The sequence below is a fragment of the Sceloporus occidentalis genome, unplaced genomic scaffold (genome assembly GCF_023333645.1).
Source record: "Sceloporus occidentalis isolate IW3139 unplaced genomic scaffold, rSceOcc1.0.p SCAF_4, whole genome shotgun sequence".
Classification (NCBI taxonomy): Eukaryota; Metazoa; Chordata; class Lepidosauria; order Squamata; family Phrynosomatidae; genus Sceloporus; species Sceloporus occidentalis.
In genome coordinates, this window is record NW_028316984.1 from 141,614,939 (window position 1) to 141,633,001 (window position 18,063).

Consider the following 18,063-nt stretch of genomic DNA (forward strand, 5'->3'; position numbering starts at 1 on the left):
TGTTTAGATTTATTCTTCTTTTATTTTTGGTTAGGTTTTGGACTGCTTTTAATTTTATAGCTAGTTTAATTATATTATAAACTATGTATGATGAATTCTTTTAGCTGAATCTGTTTTAACTTTTGTAAGCCAACTTGATACCCAGATTTTTGGGGTGGTGGTGGTGAGATATAAATAAATTATAATCAGAATCATAATATGTGAAAGTGAGGGAGGGAAGGAAATAAAAGAGGAAGCAACAAAGTCACATTTTTTGTTGTTAGCTGCCCTTCAGTCAACCTCAATTCATGGCATACTTTAAAAAAAATTAAAAGGTGGTCTAACTTTACCTAGTACATTTTACTTTGAGTAGTATCAGGAGGATTAACATCACAATGTATACTGGAGAATGAAAAGGTATTTGTTCAAACAAGAGTTCAAGAGAAATGGTCTGATCACAGATGCTCTTAAGTGGGACAGTATTAGTCAATTTGGAATACAGAGTGCATCATTTGATGGAAATGTTGAGAAGTCTGACAGTATTGCTCCTCATCCCTTCGTTTGAGCCACAACTGTTGCTATGACAGTAGGCGGAATGAAGGATCACAGGGCAGGGATATGGTAAGAGATGGTATGGTTCACTTTTTGCCCTTCAAACAAATCATGCCTGTCCTCACCTAAGACATAACTCACTTTCCTTCTCTGTCAAGCCAAAGATAGAATGAAAGGCCTTGAACATTTTTGAAGTGTTCACTGCGTGAGCATATTGAAACTTCAGCATCATTTTGTGTTGGTAAACAGAATTCAGCTCTGTATTTAGTGCAAAGGGCACACTCCTTCAATGTCTGCTTTTTGCCAATTTTCAGATTTAATTTTGGCCATGGGAGATTGCAGTGTATAGCATTAAATGATGCATGAAATGACCTGTCACACTGCATTACGTGATACAGGAATACACACAAAAGAAGAAAAAAGTGGAGGGAAGGAAACAGACTATTAATGGAACGTTTGCTATTTGCTGGGAAAACGTCTTCATATGGTGTGGCTTTGTTAATCTGTATGAGGACTGATTGGTGCAGCCCCCCCTCCAATTCTTTACAATATGTGGTAGCTATGATACTGCACTTTTTCAAAGTGTCATTTCTTACAAATGCAGCCCTGCCACACTTAAATTCTCATGCTGAGGAAGTGGTGCAAGTTAATACAATAAGCCTAATTGGAGTTTTCTTTTAAGAAGAGTAACCCTCTAATTTATTAGATTTCAACCCACCCTTCCCTAGAGGCTTGGAAAGGATAACAACTTAAAACTAAAGCCCATATAAAGTTCACTCATTATAATATATCTAGTCAATACAAATTTCATAATAACAGTATTGCAGATTTCACTGGCCTTCTTATTGCAAAAAAGAAAAAGAAAAAAGGATTTAGTCAATGTGCCAAGATTGTCCACTGCTGCAGGAAAAGAAATACTTAAATGGCCAACATTTGCTTTTCCATTACAAAAAACAAGCCCAGGTAGAGATGTAAAATTATTTAACCTTTTGAGGAAATTATTTACAGTCTGTCATTCATTGCAAAGCAACCTAGTGTACCTATCCTTTTTACTGCACCAAAAGTCAGGTGTAGTGGGCTTTGGCAGTACTATGTGTTTATCTCCCAGCTGTTCCTACCTACAGACTTAGCCTTTAGTCAGAACTGGTTGTATAGATACCTACCTACCCCACCCCCATGCCTTTAATTTCAATCAGATTCAGTCCAACTGTTTTGATTTAGGATTATATATTGAGCTGTTATCCATAACCCACTCACTCCACAGCCGCCCATTAATTTTGCAGCCTTGGTTGCTGTTACAAAGGGTATCACTTTAATATTAAGCTTTAATATCTATTGTAAATGAATAAAAGGCAATGGGAATGAACAGTCAAGAGCAGGCGGTTTGTGTGCTTCCCAGGGCTTACCTCATTTCCTGTAGATTTTATTGTTTCAGTCATTGTTACATGAAGTGACATAATGTGAAGACTGGCCTGCCTTTATGGAAGGATAATGAAGTAACATACCAGAAACGCTGGTTGTTTCCAAGGCAACACGTGCTCCTAAACTTCATTTTTACAGAAAGGCAGTGGATTTCTGGTAGTCCCTTCTACAACCTATTAAGAGTTTGTCAAAGGAGAACAATTTTTCAGTCTCTCTCTCTCTCCCTCCCTCCCTCCCTCCCAACCGCATGCCCACACACCTCCTTTACAATTTGAAAAACTCAGTATTGCATCCGATTCTTTTTTGGGTGCTGATATATATAATAGTTTATCCATTTGCCTTTCAAATCTTGCCCTCCATTTGCCTTTCATATCATATTAATCTGCATTTGAATAGGAGAAGACAGTTCTAGGTTTCTGTTAAAAGCTAATTGAAGGGGCCTTTGGTCAAACATACTTAATATCAGTTATTAAATGCATTTAAGAGAGAGAAGCCATTATCATTCTGGTGCAATAAAACCAACAGAATCTTGTGACACTGTAAGACAATCTTCCTCAATTTAATACCTTTGATATGCATTAGAGTGCAGTTCCCTTCTCACCTACTCAGCATAGGGGTTTCATGGCACATTTATGCTGTGCATAATGTGTTTGCCCTATACACCTGCCAACTCAGGAGGATAGCTGCTTCGGATGAAGTAGACTCTAGCTGATAAAAACTCCTACTAGAATAAATGTGTTGGCCTTTAAGGAGCTGCAAGCATCTTCACTCTTTTGTAAAAACAATATTATTTGACTTTTGATCAAGAAATCACTGACAACAACACCATTTTTTTTATAATTCATTCAATCATTCATTCAATCATTCCTATCCTGACTATTCTGTAAAACTGGGACTCAAGGTGGCTTACAAGAATTAAAATAAATACCAATAAAAGTGCTTTTAAGACATAAATAAAAACAAAAAAGTTATTATTCAATTGCAGTTAAAACTATCTATTTAAATCATAAAAGACAAAAGATAAAAGTTAGTAAAACAGCACAGTATTAAAATCCCTTGCAGTCAATTCCTGAAAGCCTGTTGAACCAAAAAACTTGCCAGAAGAAGGATGGCAAGAAAGAAACCATCCTAGTTTCCCTAGGGAGAGTGATTCGAAGCTTTAGAGCAACTATTGAGAAATCATTCTCCCATGTTCCCATCAAATATATCCATGATAGTGGTATGATAGAGAAAAGATCTTGAAGCCAAGGAAGGCTTGTGTAGGAAAATACAGTCCTTCAGATCATCTGATGCTAAACCGAATGGGATTTTAAAGATCACAACCAACACTTTGAATTGCTCCTGAAAACAGTCCACTAGGCTTATAGTTGTTGTAATGAGGGATTAATATGCTGCCTATAACTGACCCAATCAGTGGTCTGGCTACAGCTCTTTGGGCCAATTGAAATTTTTAAGCATGTTTCAAAGGCAGCCCTACCCAGAGTGCACTACAATAATCCAAACGGGTGTGACTAAGGCATGCGTTGCTGTGTCCAAATCAGACTTTTCAAGAATACTTAGCCCTCTTTAGAAAACCCAGTGACATTAAAGATGGCAATCCACCCACTTGGCATGGATATATGTGTGCCTGGCTTTTCAAATACACACAGAGAGAAGAGAGAATACCTCACAGCAGCGGTTCCCAACCTGTGTGTCGCGGGCCCTTTGGGAGGGGTCAAACAACCCTTCACAGAGGTCACCTTAGGAACCAAGGCACTGCAGTTTTATGGTTGGGGGTCACCACAACATGAGGAACTATATTAAAGGGTTGCAGCATTAAGACGGTTGAGAACCACTGCCTCACAATAATAAGCACTCAATCCAGTTCTGTCCAGATTTCAGTTCTGAGAGTCAGGATTATTGATTAGCAGGATGACTGTAGGCCAGAGCTGAGATGTGTGTGTGTTTATGCGCATGTGCATGTTTCCGTACACACGTACACAGACTTTTATTTGATGATAAGTCTGAAGAATTAAAGGGCATTTGCATACAGCTGTGGATTAAGTTCTACCTCAGCCCCCATTGTGTAAAATGTTCGTCTGCTTTATAATTTTTCCATTTATTATAGAAATGATAAGCCTTGAGTAAAGTTACCTTTTAAGAAAAGTCAAACTGTGATTGACAAGAAGAGAAGGGAATAGCTCTCGGGTCTTCGAAAAGGTCCTTTAGCATTATATGCCTCGTGGCAAATATTTTCAGAATGAGCTTCCAAAGCAAACAGGATTCCACATTGACACATTTGTTACCATCTCTTTTCCCTTCCTTCATATATGATAGTAATAATATCACTGACAATAATATACATATGCATGTTTATGTGTAACTACAAAGACAGGGTTGTTATGTAACCTCGAAGATTCAGACTGAAGTTGCTGACAGTAATAAGGCTTGCACATGATGTACTGCAAAGCTTTGAAATAATGAGTCATCATCACCCACGTGTCTCCAGAGACAGTATTTGGAGCACAGCAATGACACTATTTCAATTATAAGCTTACTAGAAGGCATTGCTAAAATGTGATTATGGTGAACTGAAGTCATTAGATAGTGAGCGACTAAGACCCAACCATGGAAACTCCCAGCAAAACAATGAATTGGGGTTTTGCAATTAGAAAGCTTATGTTTTAGGGCAGCCTCCTGCAGTCTGATGCTTCCTAGAAGTGCTAGACTGCAGTAGTCATGCAGAGTGTGGATGAAAGGAGTTGCAGTCCAGCAGATCGGAGGCCATCAGAATGATGGAGTATGTCTTTACAGAATTTCTACATTTCTATCAATATAGAATAACCTTCCCAAACCTGATGCACTCCATATGTATTGTACTACATGTGGGTGTAACACTTGGATATGCAGGGAGTGTGGACCTCACCAAGTGACACCATTAGAAAAATGTCACTATATCAATCCTGCCCCTGCCCTTGCCACACTTACTTTTCCTGATTTGCTGCCTTGAGGCAAGCACAGATCTCACTGCAACAGTGGTTCCTTTCACTCCGCTGGGCCACCTCCCATTCTTGGTTGATTTCCTTCGGATGCTGAGCTCTTTGGAGGAAAGTAAAGACAAAGCTGCTCCACTACCCATTCATCCATTTGTAGCATGGGCCCTGGTGCTACAGTGGCCACCCTGGCTTCCGCTTCCACCGCCACTGCCAATTCTTCCTCTGTCAAGCTGGGTAGTAGATCCTGGCAGGAGCCATTCCCACCATGGCAACTGGGTGAGGCAAATCACTTGAAGAAAAAGTCCCTGTATTCCCAATGAGGGACAAGGGCCAGGAAGAAAGGGTTGGCCACCGTGACATGCCTTGATAAATCCCATTTGGACAATTGTAATGCATTCTACATGGGGCTGCCTTTGGAAACTGTTCAGAAACTTTAGTGGGTTCAAAATGTGGTGGCCAGAATATTGTCAGGGGCCAGTTATAGGGAGTGTGATGTAAGGTAACTTTAAGACACAGCCCTTAGTGATATCACCTGTAGTGTATATATACTATTAAGAGGGTTGGAGAGGGATTGATTGTTCTCTCTTCCTCATCTCACTCTCCTGGGACTGGCTGTGCTCAGTAGCTCATGGGTGAATAAACTTACTGCTCTAACTTGAAGACTGGACTCTGTGTGGATTCTTATAAGATTGGATTCCAACAGCAGACATCACAGGGAGCATATAACTCCCTGTTGAAATAGCTCCACTGGCTACCAGTTTGTTTCTGGGCACAATTCAAAGTGCTGATCATCACCTAGAAGAAGGTCATGCAAGAAGCCTAAGAACTTCAGGAGAAGGCTTTCTCTCAATCCCACCACCATTACAGGCCTGCTTCGTGAGGGTATGAGAGAGGACTTTCTCGGTGGCTGCTCCCACCCTCTGGTTCACAGAAGGCTAAACAGTAAATAGTAAAAGATAACCAGCTAAAATGTATTAAAGAAGGTAACAAGTGAGAAAAGGTTAAAACAGTTTTCAGAAATTCTTGAACAAGTGGAATAAAATCCTTAGTCACCTGAAGGCTTGATTTAAAAAACAAACAAACATTTTAATTCAAACAGACAGAACTTGTGATCCCAGAGGGATGCGGCTAATAACTAAAAGTATACATATTTATTAGTGTGATTAACAAACACAAGTTAATAAATAAATTCTGAAGAAGCAAAAACATTTTGTTAATTTATTAATTTTCTTTGTTAATCACACTAATATATATTTCCTACATAGAGTGATTCAATGAGAAAGGCTATTGGTGGGGAGGGGTGTGCATCCAGGGATGTTCTTGCACATTCATGGACCAAAGAGCATGTACAAGAGAAAATCCTTTTGATTCTGTTGTTTATAAGGTTGTATAATGTTGTACTTAATTATTTCTTGAACTGCATGCTTTTTACACAAACACACACACAGAGATCTGTGTGTTGTGTAATGGCAAACTTGTTATGTGCTTTCAAGTTATTTCAAGTTTTCTGACTTAGGTGACCCTATAATGGGGCTTTCTTGGCAAGATTTGTTCAGAGGGAGTTTGCCTTTGCTTTCTTCTGAGACTGAAAGAGTTTGACTTGTTAAAGGTCACTAAGTGTGTTGTTTCCTTCAGTAGCCAGCCAGCTGCAGTTAAGGCTGAGACAGTTAAGGCTGTCCAATTTTGTGATATTATAATGACTTGGCAAAAGGCATTGATTTTGGTAAAGAGATTCACAAATTCACAGCTTGGAAGGCCAGGAAAGGAAAGTTCTGATTTAGTCAAGATATTCACTAAAAGCTAAAAGGCTTGTGTATTTGTTCCTGATTTTTTATTGTTATTGTTTTGGTGTTATTTCATTTATGAGTATATTTGCTTATGCATTTGTCTACAACTTCTACATTATATGGGCCATTATTGATTATGCAAACCTAATCCATTAATGCAGACCTAATCCATTGATCCTAACCCTAATCCTCTGAATCATTCCTATTTATCCTTATTGTGTCCCCTTGGATCTAAACCAACATAAGCACACATGGACCAAGAAACAGGGTATAGCTCAATGCCTAGGTCTTGCATATATTGCCACTTCCAGCCTTTGAGAAGTGGCAATCCCAAAGCAGAAAGCGATTCGCCACTTTTAGAGGTAATAGAGATGTATCTCAGGTGGATCGGAAGATACATGTTTTTGTGTGGGATAGGTCAGATAAAGACAGAGACCTCAGCTTTCCCAGATTGTTATTTGTCTGCTGTTCCTATGCTGAACTTCCTTCTCATTTAGATTTTCTCTCAACCTGTTTGTGAAGAGGAGACTTTTTTGATTTTGGTAAGAGGCAGTCACAAACATGACTTCCCATCTCTATAGCCTGGTTAGTTAAAATTAGGATTTCTGTTCTCTTCTGTGTAAGTTGATATTTCTTATTTTAAAAAGCAAAGTATACTCAGTAGTGATTGTATTCAGGGGAAAGTATGCTCACTAACCATTCTGATCTTTCAGAGGGCTAAATGCATATTATGCTCCTGTCTAGCTTACTTTGCTAACAACCATTCCTTGGGTGGTCAATAACTTAACACACTCACTTAACATACCATGTCAGGCCATGGGAATGGACTGAAAGGGGCTGACTGAACTGCAGAGAAACTGCAGCATGCTTTGTAATACCAGCAGTCCACACTCTGTGTTATGGTACTATGTGTATGTCACCCATCTACTGTGATGAGGAATAAGCACAATAAATTGCTTTGACTATTTGTATTGGGCTCAATAGTAGACAGTTTTGTGATGAGATCACAGCATGGACTGCTCCTATTGTCCTGACAGAGACTATTGATGCAGCAATGAAAGTATAGCTAGATACAAGTTTTCCTAGATCAAAATATAAACAGGTACCACCTGCTGTGAACATCTCCCTTCCTGAAGAACCTTCAAGACCAGTCGTTCCCAAACATTGGTCCTCCAGATGTTTTGGACTTTAGTTCCCAGAATTCCTGACTGTTGGCCAAGGCATCTTGGGCTTCTGGGAGTTGAAATCCAAAATATCTGAAGGACCAAAGTTTGGAAATGACTGTTCTAAATGCTTAGAGTTGGAAGGGATCCCAATGGTTCTCTGGTTCATTCCCCACAAGTGCAGGAAACCCTAGCCAAGAAAATCCACTAAGAAAAAGTCTTCCGTTCCTCCCTTCTACTGAAGGGAATTATTTTCCTATTGGCTGTTTCCTCCCTTCTTGCATCTTTTGACAGCTTCTAGAAACTAGTGGAAGAAACAAATACATTCCATGGCAAACTAATTGTTCTTTGATTTTTCATTGAGATTTGGAGTTTCCTAGTGAGCAAAACACTTATTGCCCATGGAATGTCATATAGCATAACACAGAGGCCCTTAACGACTGTGAAAGATGTCTGTAAGGTTTCTTTTGCTTTTATGGTGTATTTTTGTCACCCATTTTCTATCGTTGTATTCAATAAACATTATTTTCTTTCACACAAGAGACTGTTTTCTCCTGATTATCATCAAATCTGTTTGATGAAGCCCTGAATGGATCAGGCTTCAAGGCCAGGATACCATTATTACATCTCTCTCTGATGCCTACTTAGTTCATTTACTGAAAATACCTCTTTTGATGTTGACATAATCAGAAACGACTAACGGTAGTTTGTTTATGCTTGTTTTATATTTCCACAGCCAAATAGAATTCTTTGTAATTGAAAAACCAGTTCAGTTCTGCATGTGTCATATTTGTTACCAGCTGTCCTGGTTTATTTGCTTTTATGTTGCCAACACAATGCAACACAATACATGTACAAGTATTTCTAAGTATTTTAAATATTTTTCTTTTGGCATCCACACAGTAATTGATACAGATTCACTGAATGTAACTTTGCCTCCTGCTTCTCTCTCATTGGATACGTTTAACTTCAGGCAGCCTGAGGAACCTTTGAGAGATGAAATCCGCCACAAACGTGTTGGATCTATGTCTTTTCTAATGCACAAAAACAGCCAGAGGAGAGGTTGGATAGGGACAAGTGGACAAGTTAATAGGGAGGAATGGTAAATGCCCTGCTACATCAAAGCAGGATTGCATTTTCTAAAAGGGGCTATGCGTGTGTCTGTATGTGCCTTCAAGTCGCTTGTTGACTTATGGTGACTGCATGAATTTCATACGGATTTCTTTCTTTACTCAGAGGTGGTTTTGCGAGTTCCTTCCTTTGAAATATAGCATGCAGCATCTGGTATTCATTGGTGATCTCCCATCCAAGTATTAATCAGGTCTGATCCAGCTTAGTTTCCAAGAACATAGATGATCTAGTACATTTAGGGTATTTAGGCCATCTAAAAGAGCTATACAGTGGGCCCTTGGTATCTACTGGGGTTTGGTTCCAGGACAGGCTTAACTCTGGTTTTAAACTAGACATTTTTAAAAAATAATATGCAGTTCTGGACCTCTGCTGGCCTCCAGTGGAGTAGAGGCTGGGGCTTTATGCTTGGTACAACAGTGCCATGATGCTATGCAGGCAAGGCAGAGTCGGGGCTATTTAATTTCCTTCCATTCTTGTTGCATTCTCTTTCATGGTGATCTTGACCCACTGTCCTGCTTCCAGTGCAGTGTGAACTTTGCTAGTTATCTTGGGGCTGAGTCGGAATTTTTCCCTTTTCCCTTATTTTATTCTTTGCTTACCTTACACTTTTGGACTGGTGTGGTCTCTATAAGTAGACAGTCACTTGACAGATACAGAAGGAAGAAAAATAAGAATTGCAGTGAACATCTTGCCACCCATTTGGTGAAAGGAAGGACTCTGGAACTGTTTTGTTTGTTTATTTACTGTATTTATACCCCACTCTTCAGCCCTAAAAGCTCTATCCCTTTAGGTCCTGAGACCAGGGCGGTGAGGCTGGCCTGGGGGCTTTGTCTTCACTGTAGAGTCCTGCAACTTGAGGGTTTTTCCCCCTCAGATCTGCCTTTGAGCAGATGGTTAGATGAGTAGAAACTCAACTATATGGATTGCCCTTGGGGCTCAGGTGGTTTGCCGAGGGAAGGCTGGGAAGGAAGTCAAGGAGTGATGCCTGCCTCAGCTGATCCCACACTAGGTTGCTTCCCCCTCTTGCTCCTTTCCAGGTTAAATCCAGTTTAAATAGGTTTTAGGTTAGCTAAAATGACTCTTATTCAACCCAATTCATTGTGTCTGTACTCGTTATTCCATGGTTGGTCAGCAATAGAATTATAGTAAAAGACAGAAAACGTATATTTATCTGAAGCCTAATAAACTCATTATTAATTAACCAAATATAAAAATAGCCAACAACAGGGCAAGTTTCTTGTGTAAAAAAAAAGTATACTTGGGTGATAAGGTTATATCAGAAGAAAAATATTACACAGTTTGATCTGTCACAGGTTCCCAGGTGCAATGAACTAGCTCACAGAAGCCTCAGGTTTTCCAGGCTCATGGGTCATCCTCATCCTGGCTAAGAGGATGAGATGGTACAGCAAAACTGATTATTTTCAATACAGCACCACAATAAAATGTCTGCCCCTTCTCTTGCATTTGGAATACAGCAGGTGGTGACGCGCCATTCTCATTTTCAGCGGGAGTGTGTGAACTATCTTATCTCAGGAATGTTCTGCTATGGGGTGAAGAGTTCAGACTATTTCTGTGTGGGGTAATCAGTATGCAAAAGGATCTTGTAGCACCTTTGAGACTAACTGAAAGAAAGAAGCTGGTAGCATGTACTTTTGTGAACTTGAGTCTACTTCCTCAGATACATGGGAAGTAGACTAAAATCTACAAAAGCTCATGCTACCAGCTTCTTTATTTTAGTTAGTCTCAAAGGTGCTATAAGATCTGTTTGCATACTTATTTTCCAGACTAACATGGCTATGTCTTTGAATTTGCCCACATGGAGTAATGTAATCCTTTCAAGACCCAGGCAGGTTGCTACATGGGTTCTGTAAACAGCTATACTCTTTATCTTTTCACATGTAATCTCACCCACATATGTGACCATCATCTTTCTCTTGTACTCTCAACTCAGGCCTTCCTTCCATCAATCATTTCATCCTTCCTTCTTTCCTTCCTTCTTTTGGACAAAGTTCTTTATAACAAAATAGAAAGTTGCTGAAGTGTTGCTAGAAGTTTGTGGACAGATTCAAAATGTTTGTCACATTCTAGATCTCTACAGTCAGTCATTTGGCTTCCAAGAGTAATTTTTGGTTGTTTTTGTTGCTTGTTTACCAGATAGAAGATATCATTACAAGGATGCAGGATGACAAAACAGGTGGCGTGCCCATCCGAACAGTCAAGAGTTTCCTGTCAAAAATCCCCAGTGTCGTCACAGGTACTGCTTGAACTCTAATTTCATTTTCATTTTTCATTCTTTTCATTTTGCTTTCCATTGACATGTTGTGGCATTCTGGCCCCATACCAGGATCTTAACGATGGATGGAGATATAGGAGGATATACAACTATCCCATGAATTGATCTCCCTCCAATTTCAGCCACTGCATACACACTCTGTTTCCTAAAAGCAATGGCAATATAGCTATCACTGAAGCTTAAATGGGTTATGTGTATATTTGTTGTTGCCCTTTACTTCTCACATTTACAGTGATACTGTCAGTAAATATCCAGGGCCCAACTCAGCAGAATGAATTTGAGGGACCCATCAAATGTAACAGGTTTGACTTTACATAGTAAGTGAAGTAATATATGCATTATCATGTAAGTAGTCCATCATGAAGGCTTTTAAATTTAAGATAATCTCACTTTTCCACTGAGCTCATACCAGGATGTGTGTGTGCATGCATGCCTGCATACACCATCCGATTGCCAGTTGACTTATGGCAGCCAAATGAATTTCATATGATTTTCTTAGGCATGGAATACTCAGAGGTGGCTTACCAGTTTCTTCCTGTGAAATACAGCCTACATCACTTGGTCTTCATTGGTAGTCTCCCATACATGTACCAGGATTGACCCTGCTTAGCTTCCAAAATCAGACAGGATCCTGGTGCCTTTAGGGTACTTAGGCAGACCAGGACTCATACCAGTGTCTAATTCTAATTAGATTGTGAGATTGCAGGCCTCTTACCAAGATTTCAGTGGAAACAGACCTGAGCACTGGATGTTTAGACAAAGGAAACAGGGATGAATGCCTTCGAACCTGGAAGAGAGAGAGAGAGAGCTCCCTGGGAAGGCAGACATTTGCTTCAACACCTGAGAGCTACACATTTCTGCTGTATGTTTCTTCAAAGTCTAGCAGTGGCTTTTTCTTTGCCATGGCATCCTGCAGAGAAAGAAGGAGCACTTAACTCACCCTGCTCCTGTCCAGTTCCCTTTCAACACCCCTCCTTTCCTGAGCAGCAGATGCTTTTCCCCAGCCACAGTTGGAGAAATTAGTTCGTATCACAAGCTCTGGTTTGAAAGATGGGATGGAGAAAAAGCAGCTGGGAATGTTAAAGAGAATGTAGTAGATGTGAGAAGAGTTAAGTCTTTTTCTCCTGGCTGCTCTTTCTCCCTTTGAAAAATCCATCCCTCTAGGTTCTGTTTTGACAAGAAAAAGCAGTATATAAACTTGAAGAGAGCCAAAAGGGCAGATCTTGGAAAAGTTTATTTTTGTACTACAAAACCCAGAATCTTCTACTAGTCCAAATAGTAATTTATTTATTTTTTGCAGATCTGTGGTAGAGTAGTGAAATGTATTGGTAAGCCTGAGATCCAAGACAGTTTAGGGGCTCCCAAATATCCAAGCAGAAGCCTGAATCTGAAATTGGGTTTCACTGGGTGAGCTCCAGGTGCACCCTGTCTTGTCTTACCAAGACCACAAGCAGATGGCAGGGTGCCAGAACTGCAGCTGCCTGTGCCTATTTTGTCATATGGGCTTCAACACAACTATTTAGGTCCCAGCCAGAACTGCCAAGCAAGACAAAGTTCAGTTTTGTAGTAGGGCAAAGCAAGGCAAGTTATGTTCTAAGTAGCACCATGGACAGCACCAGCCTGGATAGCTCAGACTAAGGACTCATATGAGCAGACTCTGATGTCAGTTCTTAAGCAACAGACTTTTGAATGAGAGCTAAACAGGCTTCACCTTCTGCAGAATCACCCATTTCCTAAAAGTTCCCCAGAATCCTGTGAACAGGTGGGGCAAATTGAGACATTGTCCATTGTATAAATATATGAAGAACTGGTAATCAGTGGTGGCTAGTGGCTTCCATGTCAGTGGTATGGCAAATCTCTCCTGGGTTTTATTCTGAACATTAAATTAGCTGTCCAAGGTGCTGAGCCTGTTTGGGGCATAGAGTTCAATACTTTGGATACCTTATTTAAACACTGGAATAAATCCCAGAACAAAATCATTGCCCACCCTACTGACATAGAAAACTCTAATCACTACTGCAGGTAATATTTCTGAGACTGGTACTTAGTTGTTGTTTTTTTCTGTTACAAATATACCATTTTGTTAAGGAGAATGGTTTATGGTTGTTGTTTGCCTGGACTTCTCAAAATCTGGTTAGAAGAAATGATACAGATGAGCTACTTTTGCCCAAAGGTAGCATGCTAATGCATATTTTGATTCCACTCCTGCTAATGTTATAATGTCAAATAATGCTTTGCTCATGAACACTTACAGTATGTAAAGAACTTTCCCTGAAACTGAAGTGAATGAGCAAGCAATGAGTATGCATTTCTGTGTGCATTGGAGCAGCAGGGCTGCTGAATCAGGGTCTCTGCAATTTTGTTGTCCAGCCATGCATTTTACGCAGATTCCAGCATACACTGGAAGCTGCGCAGAAGTGAAGGAGGCGCGTGCCAGAAGGAAACAAAGGCGGCGCTCCCGCGGTGTGTGCCCTGTGCACCACCGCCGTGCCTCCGCAGGCACAAACCCCATTCATTTGAATGGGGCTTGAGCATCCATGTTTTTTCCCTTTATGTGGAGGGATCTGGAACGGATCCCCCGAATAAGGGAAGGGCAGACTGCACTAGCTGAAACAGTCTTTCCAGGCAATAAATCTGCCAACTCAAGTAATTTTACAATTCATAGGGCCCAGATTATTCTTGCCAGATTGTGCTCCTGTTGTGGTGTCAGCACAGTTTATCAGCAGTTCACAGTGGATCCTGGTTAGTAAGCAAGAATTCAACCAAACTTTGCTGGTTCAAGTATAATAGCAAACTGTTGTCAAACCCAGCAACTATGAAGGATGGATAAGAACAGACAGAGGCTGCGTGGCTGGGTGGGAACATATTGGTGTTTTGTTTTATCAGGCTGACCTCAACCCTGTCTAAAGTGTAATCTGACTACCAGGTTGTTCATTTAAAGGAAAGGACTTTCTTAAGGCTCTTCTCATTAATCAGGAGCAGAATGTTTTCATGATTCTTTGATCCTTGCAAATAGTTTGGATGAACTCTGAACATGAGGCCTTGTTTTTTGAATGCATACCAGTTTGAAAACCACTATTTTTCAGAGAATCTGATTGGCTATAGAAGTGTTCAAACAAACCTCTGTTGGGCTTGGGGTGGAGAGCAGTATTCATCGGGTTCCTGGGAATAATCAGGAACCTACCATGTGTGAAGAAGCCTTACACAAATCCATATTTTATGTGTGTTAGGCCCTTCAAACTGGTATCATATAGGCCTGGACAATATGTAAACTTGCATTGTAGAGATGTGAATCCACGTCTGTCTTTTTATTGCAGTCTCTAATTGCAATATGTCAAATTACAACACGTTTTCCATTTGACATATTGCAGTTGGAGAATTCTCTTACTGCTTTAACAGTTCTTTAGTTGCAAAGGCAGATGCAGTACTGGCCTCTTCCAACTTGCTCCTTCCTAGATTTTGTTATTTCACACACACACACACACACACACACACACACACAAACTTATGGCCAGAATTCTGTTTGGATGTTACTGTGACTTTCTCCAAGCTCACATATAAATGTTGTTTCTCCCAGTTCCTGTTGTTCTTTCTCCAAGCATACATAGAAAGGTATCCAATACCTCAGTACACAAGTAGTGCACTGGCAGAACAGCAGTCAGGACATTCTTTGGTCAACACTTGAGCATAGCTCCACACACCCCAGCCCACTATGGCCAAGTTTTAAACAAAACCAAATAAACAAACTATGATATTAAAACAACTAATAATTTAAAGCAATGTTAACATGATTAAAAAACATAACAATAAAAAACAAAAGCACAACCTCCTCCTTTACAAGACCTTTAGTCACCAAATGCCTCTTTAAATTAAAAGGTCTTTATCTGCCCATGGTAAAAAAAACCTGACAAAGGTCTATCCAGTCCTTTCTATGGGAGGGAGTTCTGCAGTCTGCGAGCAATTACCTGGGAGTACCTGTTTTCCACATTCTCACCATGCATACCTGTATCACTAATGAGACCCAGAGGAAGCCTTTCTCTGAGGATCTCAAGATTTGGGCAGGTTCCTATAAGGAGATATGGTATTTGGGATAGTCTGGACCTAAGGCTTTATGGGACATAACCAGTACTTTGAATTGTGCCTGGAAACAAAATAACACCTACCAAAAATATAGCACGAAAATATAACATGCTAGGAATAATCAAACTAGTGCAGAGATATGACTGACGTGTTCAGTCCTTATATTGTGAGTGTCTAACAGCACTGTATAGGAACAATTAGATTAAACTCTCTGTTTCTCAAAGCTTCTTGAAGGGATTGGGGGAAGGCAACTGTCCTCAACAGAAATACCCTTCTTTCTTATACTCTGATGTTCATCCAGTCCTCACTGAGGTGTCTACTATGACATAGTTAAACATTCAAATTATTTTTAAATCTCTTTTTAAAGAATTGAAACCTAAAACTGGAGCAGTAGAAACTGAGCACTAAATGTTACCAAGCTTTATGCAAGTGCACAAAAGAAAAGAAAGTTTTTGCAGGTGAAGTCGATAAAATGGTAATACTAAACTGGTTAAGACTCTCAAGAATCATGGTCTGGTTATGTTCAGCCTCCACAAGATAAGTTATTTAAAAAAAAAATGCAAATCACTAAAATGCATTCATTTGAATACAATTGCAAACTACTTCAAGATTTATCAGTGCCAGCAACAAACGTGTATAAACTTGTTAAGTATTAGCTCTTCAAACAGAATGAGATGGGTACAGTATAATCAATGTGCCACTTATACAGCTAGACCTCTTTTGTGGCCCATGGCCCCTCAGTACCTTCAGTTCTCTTGGGGCTTAATGATTATATTGGGCTGGAAAATAGGGTTTTTACAAGTATGTTGGAGGCAGGTGGTAACCAAACTAGTCTTCATGTGACTTCCTGTTTTGATTTCATGTTTAAAAAATTGATTGGAGATGGAGAGGTTGCCACATATAATAATGATGATGATGATAATAATAATAATAATAATAATAATAATAATAATAATATATTTATATCCCACCTTTCCCTTTCAAGAATCTAGGCGGGTAACAACATTCCAATATAACATTTAAAAACAATAATAACATGATCTCAATGTCCTAGCCCTGCCTCCTTGTGCTAAAATACATACAAAACATCATACTATATAATAACACTAGCAGCATCACACATTACACCCAGTCACATAGAGAATGCAGCTAAAATTAGGAGCACAGAAAAATATTTACAGGAGTGGTCATAGGGAGATACAGTGGGTAGGTGAACAGTTCAGGTTCTCATTTTGGAGGTTAGTCTGGGAAGGCTCGCCAGAAGAGATCCATCTTTATCGCCTTTTTAAAGGTCTCTAATTTGGCAAATCTCCTCCAGCAGGTCGCTCCACATTTTTGGAGCGGCAGCTGAAAAGGTCCTCTGGGAAGTTGCCATATGATCTAGATATAGCCTGCAGTGGGTGCTGGGTATCAAACTTTGGCTTCCAGCCATCCCTAAGGTTACCCACCCATGAAGCAGAGACTGAGCACCAGAGATGCACTTTTCTGAATGCCAGATAAAGCAGAAAGGTAAACTATGTGATCCCAAGGCCCTTTCCAACTTGGTGGTACTGTGACCATATTACTGAAATCAGCCTAGAGCCATAGGGTTAGTTAGAACTAAAAGGCATGTTTTCATATATGAAGCAAAGAGACAAGAAACCCATTTATGGTGCAGTCCTATTCTTGTTTATTCAGGAGAAAATCTAATTGAATTCAGTGGGTTGTACTTCCAGGTAAGTGAGTATAGGATTGCAGCCTTAGACACAGATTGAATCTCTTTCAAATAAATCATGTGTGAATAAATAAACCATGTGTGAATAAATCATCTCTCTGACTCCAAACATGACTGTGATGGAGGTGATTTAACTGAGTTTCTATATATAGCAACAAAAAGGAAATGAGAAAGCAGACAGTGATATCTTATCCAAGATCAGATCAGTTGCAATAGCTCAAGATGTTCAAGAATTTAGGGAGTAGAATCCACAAGGCTTCTGTTCTCAGCAGCATATTCCAGCGGGGGTGCAGGAGCAGCATTTATGTAGTACTTTCTCTGTATTTTCAGAGTGCTTCATGTTAGGGCTGTGTGCATGTTTTGGCCAAAGCCTGAATACTAGAGCAGATCAACCTGAGATCATCAGAGTGTGTGTGACCAAATAGGTCCCAGAGAAGTTTGCACCACCCCAAAGCACTGCAGTGTTTTTTTGGTCAGTGTGGAATAATGGGAATTTCAGTATGGCTGGGGGAAGCCTAGGGGCAGTCCAGAAAGTGTTTCCCCGCTCCCTAGTACAGATGGTTTGTAGTGTGGTAAGTTTGAAATGTCTTGAAGGCACACAACAAGAAAACAAAAGATTGGGGGTGGTAGAGTGGAAGTAGGATCAACAGTTTGGAAAGAGTTTTGCTAGTATTTTCTGACCATTCCAGTTGCAACATGTGTGAACAGGGTTTGTGTGATGTCTCTGAACATATATAGTCCTATGTTTTCTCCTTTTTCCTGTTTCTAAATTTGTTTGGAGGGAGAGGGGAACAGAGAAATCCATTTTTAAGCACTGCTGAGAGGTCTGTATTTGTAATATTTGTTTACTGTTAATTTAGAAACGTGACATATTTCTTTCTTCTTCCCTTCTTCTGGAGCTATGTTTGTGTCTCTGTGTGTATAAGAATGTCTTTATGACATTCTTCTCATTTTTCTTAAACTTAAC

General features: G+C 39.9%; 1 protein-coding gene across 4 annotated transcripts in view; it reads left to right on the plus strand.

Moving 5' to 3' along the window:
• Positions 1 to 18,063, plus strand: part of RGS6 (regulator of G protein signaling 6) — a 325,966-nt gene that overhangs the window by 173,465 nt on the left and 134,438 nt on the right. For all 4 annotated transcript variants that reach the window (XR_016280962.1, XM_089521809.1, XM_089521807.1 and 1 more), the window contains exon 3: positions 11,164 to 11,263. Coding sequence is in view for 3 of the 4 variants with exons in the window: in XM_089521809.1 (XP_089377935.1) it covers positions 11,164 to 11,263 (100 nt within the window). In the remaining variant the exon portion in view is untranslated. The remainder of the gene's footprint in view (positions 1 to 11,163; positions 11,264 to 18,063) is intronic.